The 15,605-nt window shown below is 40.6% G+C and overlaps 1 protein-coding gene and 1 non-coding gene across 6 annotated transcripts in view; one reads left to right on the forward strand and one right to left on the reverse strand.

The window, feature by feature from the left end:
• Lims1 (LIM zinc finger domain containing 1) overlaps positions 1–14,991 on the forward strand; it is a 105,676-nt gene extending 90,685 nt beyond the window's left edge. For 4 of the 5 annotated variants that reach the window (XM_038343087.1, XM_038343088.1, XM_038343086.1 and 1 more), the window contains 6 exons: positions 1,162–1,311; positions 2,440–2,590; positions 4,354–4,446; positions 10,248–10,296; positions 12,095–12,170; positions 14,737–14,991. In XM_038343087.1, the coding sequence (XP_038199015.1) occupies positions 1,162–1,311; positions 2,440–2,590; positions 4,354–4,446; positions 10,248–10,296; positions 12,095–12,170; positions 14,737–14,851 (634 nt within the window). In that variant the 3' untranslated portion in view covers positions 14,852–14,991. Of the gene's footprint in view, positions 1–1,161; positions 1,312–2,439; positions 2,591–4,353; positions 4,447–10,247; positions 10,297–12,094; positions 12,171–12,344; positions 12,493–14,736 lie in introns of those variants that run through there. The other variant, XM_038343084.1, reaches the window with a different exon arrangement.
• On the reverse strand, positions 7,165–7,268 carry LOC119824158. Its single transcript, XR_005287078.1, has one exon. It is a non-coding gene; the product is annotated as a U6 spliceosomal RNA (small nuclear RNA).
• Positions 14,992–15,605: the final 614 nt, after the last annotated feature.

Raw genomic sequence — 15,605 nt, forward strand, 5'->3', positions numbered from 1 at the left:
ATCAGACACAAAAAATAAATAAATAAAACCAAACTGGGGCTCTGGTGTGCTTTACTACTAGAGGGGGCGTGGCTGTGAAGCTCCTCAGAGGCTGGGAACAGCACTGGTAGCCATCCTGACCTAGGCGCTTGGTTTGCATTAAAGGGAATCTCTTTGGGGGACTTTGCTTTTGACTCCAGCAGGGTGCCCAAGTGAGATATTTTTCTCTCTGTGTCTCGGGCCTTTTCCCTGTATAAACAGTTAGTAGTTTCCTGGGCTATGATCTTATGTTAACTGAAACCAAGGTGAAGGGAAAATAGAGAATATTAGTAATTTTTTAAGAGAGCAGAGGGCCTGTAGATTCCACCTTTCTGTGTCTGCTGTTAGAGCAGACAGACTGCCTCCTGTTTGGGGCTCTGTTCTTATTAGTGAGTGCTGTCAAGAAAGTGGGGCCTAGTTTTATTATACTTTGGCTGTGAGAACAAGGTTTGACTGAGTGAATGCTTTCACACCAGGGCTTCGCTGGGGAAGTATCCGGTCGCCCTACAGGAAAAGTCAGGTTTATACACTGCTGGGATACTATAGAAGGGAGAAATGCCGTGATTTCACAAGATTTCTACAGAATTGACAGTGACTTATCCAAAGAACAGGTGTACCCGTAGCTCTACATAATAGGTTACTCTGTGTGGAGTGTCCATACTCCTATGGATTTGTCCAATAGATCTGTCAGCTGAACATTTACTAATACTTGTGCGCTCACCACAGACTTTGCCATCCTTGTTGGATGTGGGTGGACAAAGGGATTGTTCAAGACTCATGCATTTTCCCTAGAGAGTCTGAGGTACTTCTAGGGTATGAGAACACGGAACTAACCATGCACTGACTTGCTTAGTACCCTGGGAAATGACCCCGGAGCTTAGTCTCGGGGTCTGTTACTGCATGCCTCCTGTTCTGCCAGTGAGATATGGGCAGTGATGAAGTCCACGTGCATCTGTGGGCTATCAGTGGAACACACTTTTCCTGCACTTTGAATCTACTAAGACTCAAACTAGAAAACTAAGTACATGACATAGTTTTCTTTAAAAAAATGTTTCATTAATATCTATTTAGAGATATGAGAAGTATATTTCTAATGATTAAAAAGAATTTAAGATTTTAAATTTCCATTTTGACCCTGTATAGACACCTGTGTCGTCCATGCCATAACCGTGAAAAGGCCAGAGGCCTTGGAAAATACATCTGCCAGAAATGCCATGCCATCATTGATGAGCAACCTCTGATCTTCAAGAATGACCCTTACCATCCAGACCACTTCAACTGTGCCAACTGCGGGTATTACAGTATTTCTTCTGACATTGTGTAGAACAGTGGAATTGAAGTGAAGGAGCACAATTACCTATGTTTCTGTTACTGCAGCAAACCACTTGACTTGTTTTCTTCAAGCGTTTTTTATTTCTTTTTAATTTGGTGTGGGTGTGTGTGTGTGTGTGTGTGTGTGTGTGTGTGTGTGTGTGATGGAGCAGGAGAGATGGCTCAGTAGTTAAGAGCACTGACTGCTCTTCCTCGCACTCACATGGCAATATACAACCTTCTGTAACTTCAGTTCCAGGGGCTCTAATGCTCTCTTCTGTCCTTGCAGGCACCAGGCACACATGTAGTGCACAGACATACATACAAAGTACCTATACACATAAAAACTTTAAGGCCCATGATGAATTACCAATATAATATCTTTTCTTACTATTTTTGTTTTAACAGCTTATTTATTCTTTGATAATTCCATATGTGTCTATAACATGTTTTAATGAAAATCACCCCCATTCTGCTCTCTTATCCTTGTTGTTTTATAGTCCACTGAGTTTAATTAGGATTGCTTGCAAGTACATAGCTGTGGAGTTATTTCCTGGATGATGGACCCCTTACCAGTGGCTATACCCCGGAAGATAAATGATTCCCCTTTTGCCAGCAGCCATTAACTACCAAGAGCTCCTCAGCTAAGAGTGGGGCCGATTGTGCCCCTCACTCAATATAATTTATATTTTTATAATAATAAACACCTGTGTATCCCAGCCTGTCTCCAAGTTCACAGTCTTGTTTCTCAACCTCCCAAGTGTTGGGATTACAAATGTGGACTGCTGTTCCTGAACCCAGCACTGTGAGTTTTAAGGAAGACAAATGGACTAAAATGTAATATGTTACTATATTATACAGCAGTGATAAACAGAATTGAAATGGCATGTGCCCGACCTCTTCTGTGTCTCACCATTAATTAAGACACTGGTAACAACCTGAAACCCAGATTAATTCAGGTTTCTCCAATCACCATTAATGAGAAGATAGAAATTATTAAGGGATTGTTAGGATTATATCTTTTAAAATCTTATTTAAAAATTCCACTACCTCTGTTGGGTAACTGCTCAACTGTCCAGTAGTATTCAATTATATGTCCTTGGTGGACAGGAAGGAGCTGACTGCTGATGCCCGGGAGCTGAAGGGAGAGCTGTACTGTCTGCCATGTCATGATAAGATGGGGGTCCCTATCTGTGGCGCCTGTCGGAGGCCCATTGAAGGGCGAGTGGTGAATGCCATGGGCAAGCAATGGCATGTGGAGGTAAGTCCAGCACAGCCAAAGGTAGCCATACTTTGTTTCTGTGCCTCAAGATAAGGCACCTGCAAGATAAGACCAGTTTAAAGACTAAATGTTGGCATTTTTAAAAACAGTTGGTTTTTGTCCTAATCTGTTTCTCTATCACTGTGATTTAAAAACAAAAACTGCCCAAACCAAGTATGGTGGAGTACTCCTTTAATCCGAGCACTTGGGAGGCAGAACCAGGAGGATATCTGTGAGTTCCAGGCTAGGTAGTGAGTTCCAGCTCAATCAGGACTACATAGAGAGACCCTGTCTCAAAAACAACAAAACAAATAACAACAACTGACCAAAAGCAACTTGGGAGAAGAAAAGGTTTATTATGGATTACAGGTTATTGTTCTTTGCGAAGTGAAGCCAAGTCAGGCACTCAAGTCAGAAACCTGGGTGCAGAAACTGGAGCTGAGACCAAGGAGAAATGCTGCTTCTTGGATTACTTCCAGGCTCATTGTCACCAAGCCACCTTCCTTAGACAGCCCAGGCTCACTTGCCAGGGATGGCACCTCTCACAGTAAGTGTTCCCTCCCATGTCAGTTAGCAAGCCTGAAGATACTCCACAGATGTGTCCACAGGCCAGTCTGGTGGAAACAGCTCCTTCTTATAGTCTAGTTTGTGTCAAGTTGACAGAGACTAACCAATACAACTTAATAGTAAACAAAAATGTAGAACGCTGTAACATGACAGCATAATGAAAGATGTGTACTTGGTTCTTAAATCCTTCTTGAGGCCGGGCAGTGGTGACACACACACACACACACACACACACACACACACACACACCTTAATCTCATCACTTGATAGGCAGAGGCAGGTGAATCTCAGTGAGTTTGAGGCCAGCCTGGTCTATTAAGTGAGTTCCAGGACAGCCAGGACTGTTACACAGAGAAACCCTGTCTGGGGGGAGAAGGGGGAATCCTTCTTGAGGACAGGAGTGTCACATCCAACAACAGTTAGCTATTCTCAGTTACAAATACTACTGGGATGTCCATCTCCTTTCATGTGTATTATTTAATAGTTTGTATTTTTTAAAGATGATTTTATTGTAATTGAGTTGTAGTTACAATTATGTAATTGTACCTGCTTGTGTTGCTGGTGTCTGTGAAGGTCCGACAAGGTCATCAGATCCCACAGAACTGGAGTTAGGGATAGTCGTAAGTTTCCATACTGGTGCTGGAAACCAAACCCAGATCCTAATCCAGAGCTGCAGGTTCTTCCAGCTGCTGAGCAGTTTTGGTTTTTCAAGACAGGGTTTCTCTGTATAGCCCTGGCTGTTCTAGAACCCACTCTGTAGACCAAGCTGGCCTTGAACTCACAGAGATCTGCCGACCTCTAGTCCCCAGTACTGGAGTTAAAGGTGTGTACCACTACTACCTGGCACTGAGCAGTTATCTTAAGGTAACCCATTAGAGAGCCTCATAGACATTAGACCATAAAAGTAGCTGGTCTTGCCAGGTATGGTGGCACACACCTTTAATTCCAGCATTCAGGAACTAGAGGCAAGTAGTTATTTTTGAATTCTAGGCCAGCCTGGTCTACACAGCAAGTTTAACATCAGAAAGTTATAAGATCTACCTGATCTACCTAGTGAGGTGCTATCACACAGAAAAATGGGAGGCAATCTACTTATTACTCTTACTTTCTTTTCTAAGAATTGGTTAACTATGAGGTTACTTTGTTAGATAAATCAAATCACGGCATCTCAAAAAAATTATTCAATATTTTTCCAGCATTTTGTTTGTGCCAAATGTGAAAAGCCATTTCTTGGACATCGCCATTATGAGAGGAAGGGCTTGGCCTATTGCGAAACTCACTATAATCAGGTAATGATTATCCTTACTAGATACTTGATACATGCAAATCAAAACTCATCAATGTTTTGACTGTAGAGAAAGCACTTAGTCTACAGAGATGTGTTTTAAATCTTTGAGTTACTTTCTAAATAACATACCAACAATATCTATATATCTACCTTTTCCCATAATCTCCATTTGCTTCCTCTGGGTACATTTGATTTTACTATATAAAAATAGACCTTTGGAGCTAAGCAGTGGCTCAGCCTGTTAAGCGCAGCGCTTGCGAATCCTGAGGTCCCGAGTTTTAATCCTGAGTCCGATCACAGAGCGGCGTGGGCCGTCTGTCCAGATTCCTCTCACAGAGCAGCCATGGGCCATCTGTCCCGAGTGTGCCTGCCATTCCACGCCCTCTCATGGCGTGGGCAAAAAAATAAAAAATAAAAATAGACCTTTGTATCAAACACATATCTTTTTTTTTAAGATTTATTTGTTATGTATACAGTGTTCTGCCTGCATGTATGCTTGCAGGCTAGAAGAGGACACCAGATCTCATTGCAAATGGTTCTGAGCCACCATGTGGTTGCTGGGAATTGAACTCAGGTCATCTGGTAGAGCAGTCAGTGCTCTCAACCACTGAGCCATCTCTCCAGCCCCTAAAACACATATTTTTATGTACATAGTTTTGTTTTGTTTTTGGTTTGAGGTTTGTTTGTTTTTTCTTTTTCATTTGCATTTGCCCAAATGTGTGTCTATTCACCCTATGTGTGCAGTGCCTGTAGGGGCTAGAAGAGGGCATTGGCTCCTGTGGGACTGAAGTTACAGATGATTGTGAGCTGCTACATGAATGCTGGGAATTGAACTTGGGTCCTCTGGAAGAGCAGCCAGTTCTCTTAACTACAGAGATGCCGCTGCAGCCCATAGATAGGTCTGTGAATAATGTTTGTATTAGTTCTTTGAGAATTTCATACAGTGTTTTGATCATCCACTCCCACCTCACTCTAATTTCGCCCAGACTTACCCCACCGTCTTACACCTACATCTACTCTAGTTTGTCCTCCCATTTACATCTGGGTGTGGGGCTATCCACTGGCACATGGTCAACTTACAGGAGCTACATTGTTTCCTCTCTTTATTTTATTGATTTTTATTGAGCTCTACATTTTTCTCTGCTCCCCTCCCTGCCTCTCCCTTCCCCTTCAACCCTCTCTCAAAGTCCTCATGCTCCCAATTTACACAGGAGATCTTGTCTTTTTCTACTTCCCATGTAGATTATATCTATGTAAGTTTCTTTTAGGGTCCTCATTGTTGTCTAGGTTCTCTGGGATTCTGATTTATAGGTTGGTTTTCTTTGCTTTATGTTTAAAAACCACCTATGAGGGAGTACATGTGATAATTGTCTTTCTGGGTCTGGGTTACCTCACAGAAAATGAGGTTTTCTAGCTCCACCCATTTGCCTGCAAAATTCAAGTTGTCATTATTTTTTTCTTCTGTGTAGTACTCCATTGTGTAAATGTACCACATTTTCCTTCTCCATTCTTCGGTCAAGGAGCATTTAGGTTGTTTCCAGGTTCTGGCTATGACAAACAATGCTGCTATGAACATAGTTGAGCCACATGTCCTTGTGGCATGATTGAGCATCCTTTGGATATACACCCAAAAGTGGTATTACTGGATCTTGAGAAAGGTTGTTTCCTAATTTTCTGAGAAATTGCCACACTGACATCCAAAGGGGTTGTACCAGCTTGCACTCCCACTAGCAATGCAAAAGTGTTCCCTTTAGCCCACAACCTCTCCAGCATAAGTTGTCATCAGTGTTTTTGATCTTGGCTATTCTTACAGGTGTAAGATGGAATCTCAGAGTTGTTTTGATTTGCATTTCTCTGATGACTAAGGATGTTGAACATTTCCTTAAGTGTCTTTCAGCTACTTTAGATTCCTCTGTTGAGATTCCTCTGTTGAGAGTTTTCTGTTTAGGTCTGTATTCCATTTTTTTATTGGATTATTTGTTCTTTTGATGACCAATTTCTTGAGTTCTTTGTATATTTTGGAGATCAGCCCTCTGTCTGATGTGGGGTTGGTGAAGATCTTATCCCATTCTGTGGGCTGCCGTTTTGTCTTGTTGACCGTGTTTTTTTGCTTTACAGAAACTTTTCAGTTTTAGGAGGTCTCTTTATAAGTAGTTTTTCTCAGTGTCTGTGCTACTGGGGTTATATTTGGGAAGTGGTCTCCTGTGCCAATGCGTTCAAGTGTACTTCCCACTTTCTTTTCTATGAGGTTCTATGTGGCTGGCTTCATGTTGAGGTCTTTGATCCATTTGGACTTGAGTTTTATGCATGGTGATAGATATGGATCTATTTTCATTCTTCTACATGTTGACGTTCAGTTATGTCAGCACCATTTGTTAAATATGCTTTGTTTTTTCCATTTGATATTTTTTGCTTCTTTATCGAAGATCAGGTGTTCAAAGAAGTGTAGATTGATATCCGGGTCTTCTATTCAGTTCCATTGGTTCACCTGTCTGTTTTTTATGCCAATACCAGGCTGTTTTCAGTACTGTAGCTCTGTAGTAGAGTTTGAAGTCAGGGATTGTATGCCTCCAGAAATTCTTTCATTGTACAGGATTGTTTTGGCTATCCTGAGTTTTTTTCTTTTCCATATGAAGTAGAATATTGTTCTTTCAAGGTCTGTGAAGAATTTTGCTGGGATTTTGATGGGCATTGCGTTGAATCTGTACATTGCTTTTGGTAAGATTGCCTTTTTTTTTCTTTGTATGTCATCCTTGCGCAGGGACCATGATAATCTTCTCTGTATCATTCCAATTTTAGTATATGTGCTTCTGAAGCAAGCACAAGATTGCCATTTTTACTATGTTAATTCTACCTACCCAAGAGCATGGGAGGTCTTTCCACTTTCTGGTGTCTTCTTCAATTCAAAGATTTAAAGTTCTTGTCATACAAGTCTTCCACTTGTTTGGTTGGAGCTACTCTGAGGTATTCTATGCTATTTGTGGCTATAGTGAAGGGTGTTGATTCTCTGATTTCTTTCTCAGCCCTTTTATCATCTGTGTACAGGAGGGCTACTTTTTTTTTCTTTAGTTAATCTTGTATCCTGCTACATTACTGAAAGTGTTTATGAGTTGTAGAAGTTCCTTGGTACAATTTATGGGGTCACTTATGTAAACTATCGTCAGCAAATACAGTTTGACTTCTTCTTTTCCAATTTGTATCCCCTTGATCTCCTTTTGTTGTCTTATTGCTCTTGCTAGGACCTCAAGAACTATATTGAAAAGATATGGAGAGAGTGGACAACCTTGTCCTGTTTCTGATTTCAGTGGGATTGCTGGAAGTTTCTCTCCATTTAGTTTGATGTTGGCTGTTGGCTTGCTGTATATTGCCTTTATTATGTTTAGGTATCTTCCTTGTATCCCTGAGGAGCTACACTCTTAAGGAAGATTCACTCAACTGTCTTAGCTCCTCTGTTAGGGGTCAGGTAAAGTAGCAACTTACGGAAGTTTTGAATCAAGAAATGAGGCGTTGGTGCTGCCTCTTCATCCACCATTAAAGGATGGAGAAAGCTCTGGACCAGGTCACTGAGCCATGGCATCAGGAAGCCTTCCACATCCAAGAGAGAGAGAACTGTGCTACCTTTCTTCCTCCCTTGCTTTTTAAGAGGTCACATATCCCCAAAGAAGACCATGTCCATCAGGCCGACCCACTTCATTCCATTCATCATTAGACCGAATGGCAAATTCCCACAACAATCAGGACTTTTATATTTTGGTTGTGAGCCATCACTCCATCCCCAGGGCTTTAAATAGTAAAAATTTGATGCAGTCATGTTCCTTTACCCAGTATGTTTCAATATATATTTCCCTAGAGTACAAATCTTTTTTTATACATCACATTTATCAGTATTGTTATAATAATTTATTCCAGTTTGTGGGATATTTTACTCTTTTGGATTTTTGAGGGGCCCACCACCCATTTCCCAAATAAATCACAAGGAGGCTTATTATTACTTGTGAATGCCCAGCCTCAGCTTGGCTTGTTTCTTGCCAACTTTTCTTATCTTAAATTATCCTGACTACCTTTTCCCTCTGGGTTTTTATCTTTCTTACTTCTATATACCTTACTTTCCTTCTTACTCTGTGACTTGCTGGGTGTTTGGTCCAGATGTACTCCTCTCCTTTTCCTCCTCGTTCTCATTTCTCCTTCTCTTTATACTCTATGCCTGCTAGCCCCGCCTATCCTCGCTCCTGCCTCACTATTTGCCATTCATCTCTTTAATAGGACCATCAGGTATTTTAGACAAGCACAGTAACATAGCTTCACAGAGCTAAACAAATGGAGCCTTAGCTAAAGTTACACACTTGAAAATAATATTCCCCAACACTTAATCCCTTAGACATTTATCTATTTATCTAGAGACAGGGTCTCACTGTATTATCGCAACAGCCTGCCAGGTGTTAGGATGCACCACTGCACACAGCCCAGTAATGTTCTTTTGTTGTTGTTCTTTTGTTTCTGTTTTTCCAGACAGGGTTTCTTTTTGTAGTCTCGGCTGTCCTGGCACTCACTCTGTAAACCAGTCTGGCCTCTGCCTCCTGAGTGCCGGGATTAAAGGCGTGCACCACCACCAGGCTTTAATAATGTTCTTATAGCATTTTTGTTTCCTTCTTTAAGACTAGTGTTATTCTAGTATTGTTATATTTCTTTAGCATCTTCAATATGGAACATCTCCAGTCTCCTTAATTGGTCTTTTTTCCCTTGGTCTCCTCTACTGGTTCTCTGTTCTATTCTGAGGCTGTGGCTCTTGGCTAGACTCTGAACAGGTAGTGTTATGTCCTCCTCAGCACCTCTCCTGTGTTCATTACTGCTCCATTGGTGCCCATCCAGGCTTGGTGTTGGCTATATCTACACTGTGAGTTGCTGTTTCCCGCTTCCAACAACCTGTGGACAATCACTTTCTAACTGAAAATGTCCTGCTTCTCGTCAGTTTTTTTGTTTGTTTGTTTTTTAGATTTGGTGACATGCAACAATTCTGCCTGCTTTGGTTGGAAATGATACTTACCCTGTCTAATGCCCTCCCAACTCAGTTGGCCATTGGCACTCTGCTTGAACAGCTGCCATCCTCCCCTCCTGGGCATAGGGTTGTTTGTTTATCCATTTCTTATCTGTAAGGACTTCAAGGTTCTTGGGTTTTTTTTATAAATTATTTTGATGCTCAAATTGTCACCAGGAAAGATCTGTTTAAGTGATGAAAAGTGAATGATTTTTTTTTTTTTTTTTTTTTTTTTTTTTTTGGTTTTTCGAGACAGGGTTTCTCTGCAGCTTTAGAGCCTGTCCTGGAGCTAGCTCTTGTAGACCAGGCTGGTCTCGAACTCACAGAGATCCGCCTGCCTCTGCCTCCCGAGTGCTGGGATTAAAGGCGTGCGCCACCACCGCCCGGCTGATTTTTTTTTATTGTAAGTGATCAATTACTAATTTTCTTTACTAAGAATAAATTCTAAAATTTAGTTGCCAGCTACTTGTTTTTCAGTGGTAAACAAGAAGGACAGAGATTGTATAAATACTTACTGTTAAAAAACAACCCCAGGGGCTGGAGAGATGGCTCAGTGGTTAAGAGCACTGGTTGTTCCTGAGTTCAATTCCCAGCAACCACCTGGTGGCTCACAGCCATCTGTAATGAGATCTGGTGCCCTCTTCTGGCCTGCAAACATACATACAGGCAGAACACTGTATACATAATAAATAAATCTTTTTTAAAAAAAAAAAACTAATTTCAACACACTTTGAGCTTTCACCACTTGTTCTTGTCTTCATCCTCAGCTATTTGGTGATGTTTGTTTCCACTGCAACCGTGTCATAGAAGGAGATGGTATGTATCTGTGGGAGGATGGGACACTGGCATAAAAACACTTGGGTGGAATGACACGTGAAAGAAGCTGATGGGCTGTGATGTGGTCATTATCAGTTGTTCCCTCTTGGTATGCTTCTCCAGTGCACTACAGCAGAGAGCCGGGCTAAGGAGGCAGAACAGCTGCTGTGAGCTGTGAGCTGTATGCACATTTGCTAGGACTTGCTGCATGGGCTAACCAGGCAGGACAGATTGGCTACAACGTGGGGAAAGCAGCTGTGTTTGCTAATGGTCACTAACCAGCCCTGCCAGAGTTCTAAACAATACTGTTTACCGCATGGTTTCTGGTTCTCAGTAGACATCACCTAATCAGGAAATGCTTTGTGGAAAACCGCAGTTAGTAGCAAGGTTAGTCCGGGAGCCATCTTTACTGCCATGGCAAATCAGCTTAGCTGTGGAGACACTTGAAAGAACAAAGGAAGTTCGTATCATCTTTCAAACACCCTTCACAGTCAGATAAAGTCTGATGTTTAAAATTTTTTTTATCTGATTCATATTTCTTTGGTGGGCCAACAGCAGTAGAAACAGAGATACAGCAGGGAGCTTGTTGGTTGTCAAGCCTTGTCAGAAAAGCTCATCTGAACAACATGGGACAGGTTGGCTACTGTCCACAGTGCTGAGAGGGGATAATATTTGGTGTCTCCAATTTGTAAGTAAAAAAAAAAAAAAATTAAAAGCTAAAAAAGGCAAAATAGGGATGGGGAGATGCCTCAGAGGGTCAATATGTGTGTGATCATGAGAGCAGACTTCTGTCCTTAGCACTGTCAATGCTGCCTGCGCAGTGCCACCTGAGCAGCAGAGCTCACCAGAGCAGGCTGATGACCAGACTGGCTGTAGTGGCTGCTCTGAGTTCAACTAAGAGACCATTCCTCAATTAAGAAGATAGAGAGTGATCAAAGAAAATTCCCATGTCAATCTCAGGCTTCTTTTCACATAGATCCACAGATGCCTGTGTACGCAGACATGCACCATACACAAAAACAAATGTGAAAAAGAAAAAAACGGCTTAAATTGAAAGCTATCTCTTTTTGTTTTTTGTTTTTTGTTGTTGTTGGTTTTGTTTTGTTTTGTTTTTTGAGACAGGGTTTCTCTGTGTAGCAATCCTAGCAGTCCTGGAACTAGTTTTTGTAGACCAGGCTGATCTCGAATTCATGGAGATCCCCCTGCCTCTGCCTCCCAAATGCTGGGATTAAAGGTGTGCGCCACCACTGCCCGGCCATCCTATCTTTTTAATAATGTTTTAAAAAAGTAGCTAGGCTTGGTGGCACATGCCTTTAATCCCAGAACTCAGAAGGCAGACACAGGCAAAGCTTTATGAGTTTGAGGCCAGGCTGGTCCACATATAGTGAATTCCAGGACAGCCAAGAGCAACATAATCAGATCCTACCTCAAAAATCGAACAAAAGTTTAAAAAAAGCCATAATTAAAAAAAAAAAAAGTTTGTTGGAAGCATGTTAATAGCATTAAGTTTTTTTGACTGTATTTTTGCAAGAAAAAAGGACCTCTTACCATTCTTGGTGATACACATATATATTCCAGAATCAGAGAAGCTAAAGTAGGGAGATCAGGAGTTCACTCTAGCCTGGGCTACAGAGTAGGACTCTGTATAAGAAATAAAAGAACCTATCAAGAAAGAAGGCTTGAGCTCCTCCTCCAGGTACCTGGGAACAGCCTTCTTTGTTCTTTAGGGTTGAAAACTGAAGCTCCTCTTTCCACAGTGAAATGCTCCCGTGTGATTGGATCTCTTTTTTTTCCCTAGTGGTCTCTGCGCTCAACAAGGCCTGGTGTGTGAGCTGCTTTGCCTGTTCCACCTGCAATACCAAATTGACGCTCAAGTGAGTCCTTAGTCTAGCCCATCTTGACTGCTCAAGCTAGAAGTTCTCAGATGCCATTTAGAATCTAAAAAGGGAAGTGATTGATGCCTGTCTCTTCTTTCTTCTGAGTCCTTCTAAATGTAAATGTTCTTCTTTAATTGTTCCTGTTCTGTCCCTTCTTTGTTCTACTCAAAGGGATAAGTTTGTTGAAATTGATCTAAAGCCAGTCTGCAAATACTGTTATGAGAAAATGCCAGAAGAGTTTAAGAGGCGACTTGCCAAACGGGAGAGAGAAGCAAAGGATAAGGACAAGCAGAGAAAGAGAAAGCCAGTGTGTCTGTAAACGTTCTGTCCCTTCCACGTCATTCTCATTGCTTCTCCTGTGGTTAGTCTTTTAGGATGCCGTTCTTTTCTGCTTGCCTTTTTTTTTTTTTTTTTTTTTTTTGCATGTTCTTGTGGCCATCAGAGATTGAAATACTAGTCCTGTGTAGAGTTGGTTCTTTTGCCTATTACAAGTATAAAACTTATAATAATATCCATACTTAATAATGGCTTGTGTGCACATGCTTGTCCCATCTGTGGGCATAACTAAACCATTTTCCTAGTGTTTTCTTAGAACAAAAGCTATTTTGTGGGCAAAAGTTTCAATATTCCTACTTCAGTCAGGTTGTGGTGGCACATACATTTAATCCCAGCACTGAGGAAACAGAGGCAAGCAGATCTCTGTGAATTTAAGGCCAGCCTGGTCTACATAGAGTTCAAACAAACAAAATTACCTCAAAACAAATAGTTCAACTTAATGTGCTTCAAGATGCAGTAAGATTTCAGCACATTTTGTAATTGTTGTCATTCGTGACAGTATACCATTAGGCTTGTTCTACAAATGCTTCCTGAGTATAGCTTCACAGCAAATGAACAAGTTATAAAGTTATATACTAACCCAAAATACACATCTTGGAATTCAACAATAAGAAGCTCCAGCAATTAGCTTTGTTGAGTGCATTATAGATGGAGATCATCTAAGAGTTCTTTTCTCCAGAGCTGTTTACAAATAGATTGATGCTTTGTGTTGTTCTAGCTTTGAAAGAAGAATCATGGTCTCCTTTAACTGCCACTTAAGGAATACTTAGTGACCTTAATGTTGATGACCAGCCTTTTTCCCATAGCTAAAATGACCTATTATGATTTAAACTTTTTTTAAATTTAGGTGAGTTCTTAAATTAGGAAATAGAAAAATCATTTGTACAGGAAAGATAAAACCTCACAGCTGCCTTATTTAAAATACTAAATAGTAATATCCTTTTACCTTCAAAAAGTAAGTCACTCACATTATAAAAACCAGTTCTTTAAATAAATTTATTGTTTGAATAAATATATTGGTGACAGGCATGGTAGTTCACACTTAAAATCCCAACATTGGGGAGACAAAACCTGGAAAATCACCGTTAGTTCTAGGCCAGCCTGGCTCTAGAGTGAGACTGTCTCAATAAACTATCAGAGAAGAGGCACTGAAAAGAAGAAAGCATTAGCCTGACACTTTTAAATGTGATTGACTTTACTTGGGCTGAAGAGACGGCTCAGTGGTTAAGCACACTTGCTGCTCTCTCAGAGGACCCAGGTTCAAGTATAAGCAAAACATGGCAACTCACAAGCATCTTCAACTCTAGTCCCAGAGATGCAACACCCTCTTCTGACCTTCATGAATACCACAGTGCACAGACATATGTGCAGGAAAAATACTCATACACATAAAATAAATAAATCTAAAAAAAAAATAAAATTTGCCAGGCTGTGGTGGCACACGCCTTTAATCCCAGCACTCAGGAGACAGAGGCAGGCTGATCTCTGTGAGTTCAAGGCCAGCCTGGGCTGTAGAGCTACTTCCAGGACAGGCCTTAAAGCTATAGAGAAACCCTATCTCAAAAAACCAAAATAATAATAAAATAAAATAAAGCTGGGCGGTGGTGGCGCACGCCTTTAATCCCAGCACTCGGGAGGCAGGCGGATCTCTATAAATTCGAGGCCAGTCTGCTCTACAAGAGCTAGTTCCAGGACAGGCACCAAAGCTACAGAGAAACCTTGTCTCGAAAAAACAAAAATTAAAATAAAATAAAATAAAATAAAAAATCCTGGAACGCTTAGTAAGATTTAATAAACATTCCATGTTTTAAATGTAGTTGTATAGGTTCATTATATAAGTATTTTTTTTAACTGATACCATTCATTTTTGGTTGTTTTGTTTTGTTTTTGTTTCTAGTGTAGCCCTTGCTGTTCTGGAACTCTCTTTGTATGTTGGCCTCGAACTCACAAACATCTGCCTGCCTCTGTCTCCTAAGTTCTGATATTAAAGGCTTATGACACCATTGCCTGATTTATCAATCCTTCTATACATTTACTACATTAAGAATTGAGATTAGAATTATAGTTCTTTACTGACATGAATATAGATATTTTATATAGTATGTTATATGGTATCTTATTTATATGTAGTTTAGCGAATTTATGTCACATTATCTGTGTGTGTGTGTATGTGTGTGTGTATGCTGGATACATTTCCACTAATTTTTTTATATATAATTATTTTTAGGAATAAATTTGTGGAGTTTGACATGAAACCGGTCTGCAAGAAGTGCTATGAGAAATTTCCATTGGAGCTGAAGAAAAGACTTAAGAAACTAGCTGAGACCTTAGGAAGGAAGTAACTTCTGGTTTAACCAATATTACTTAACATGATCCACCCTTAACTAAAGATGTATCAAAGCATTAGAGAGAATGTTTTTTTTTTTTCATTTTCCTTTTCTGATTTAAAAAGAAAAAAATGTTTATTCCTATGTAAAACACAGATTAATCCCTGTCCTCCAAATAAATTTAACTCTTCAAAATCAAAGCACTCTGCTCCGCGAGCCAACGCTGGGTCTGTTGGAACGAGAACTCACTCCCACGAGTTGTCCTCTCCCCTCCACAGTCACCTGAGTCCGAGGCCAGCCGTGATGAGCCTTGTTTCCAAGAACGAAAAGTGGCTGTGCACGTCGTAGTTGCTGTGTGCTAGTGTCTGTGCTTCATACATAATCTGACTTTCCTTGCCTTAGAAAACTGCATCCCCTAATCAGGAATGCTAGATGTTTCATATAATACCAAATAAAAATAAATACTTAGACTAAGATTTATAAAGAGTCAGCTTTTACATGGCTCAGATTTTAAAAGACTCCAAACTTTGCTTTCTTTTATTTCATAAGAAAATATTTTCTTGGGCTGGAGAGTTGGCTCAGTGGTTAAGAGCATTGGCTGCTCTTCCAGAAGTCCTGAGTTCAATTCCCAGCAACCACATGGTGGCTTACAACCATCTGCAATGAGATCTGGTGCCCTCTTCTGGCCTTCATGTCTACCTGCAGACAGAATACTGTATACATAATAAATAAATAAAATCTTATAAAAAGAAAATAATTTCTCACTCAT

This window comes from Arvicola amphibius, chromosome 9 (assembly GCF_903992535.2).
Source record: "Arvicola amphibius chromosome 9, mArvAmp1.2, whole genome shotgun sequence".
NCBI lineage: Eukaryota > Metazoa > Chordata > Mammalia > Rodentia > Cricetidae > Arvicola > Arvicola amphibius.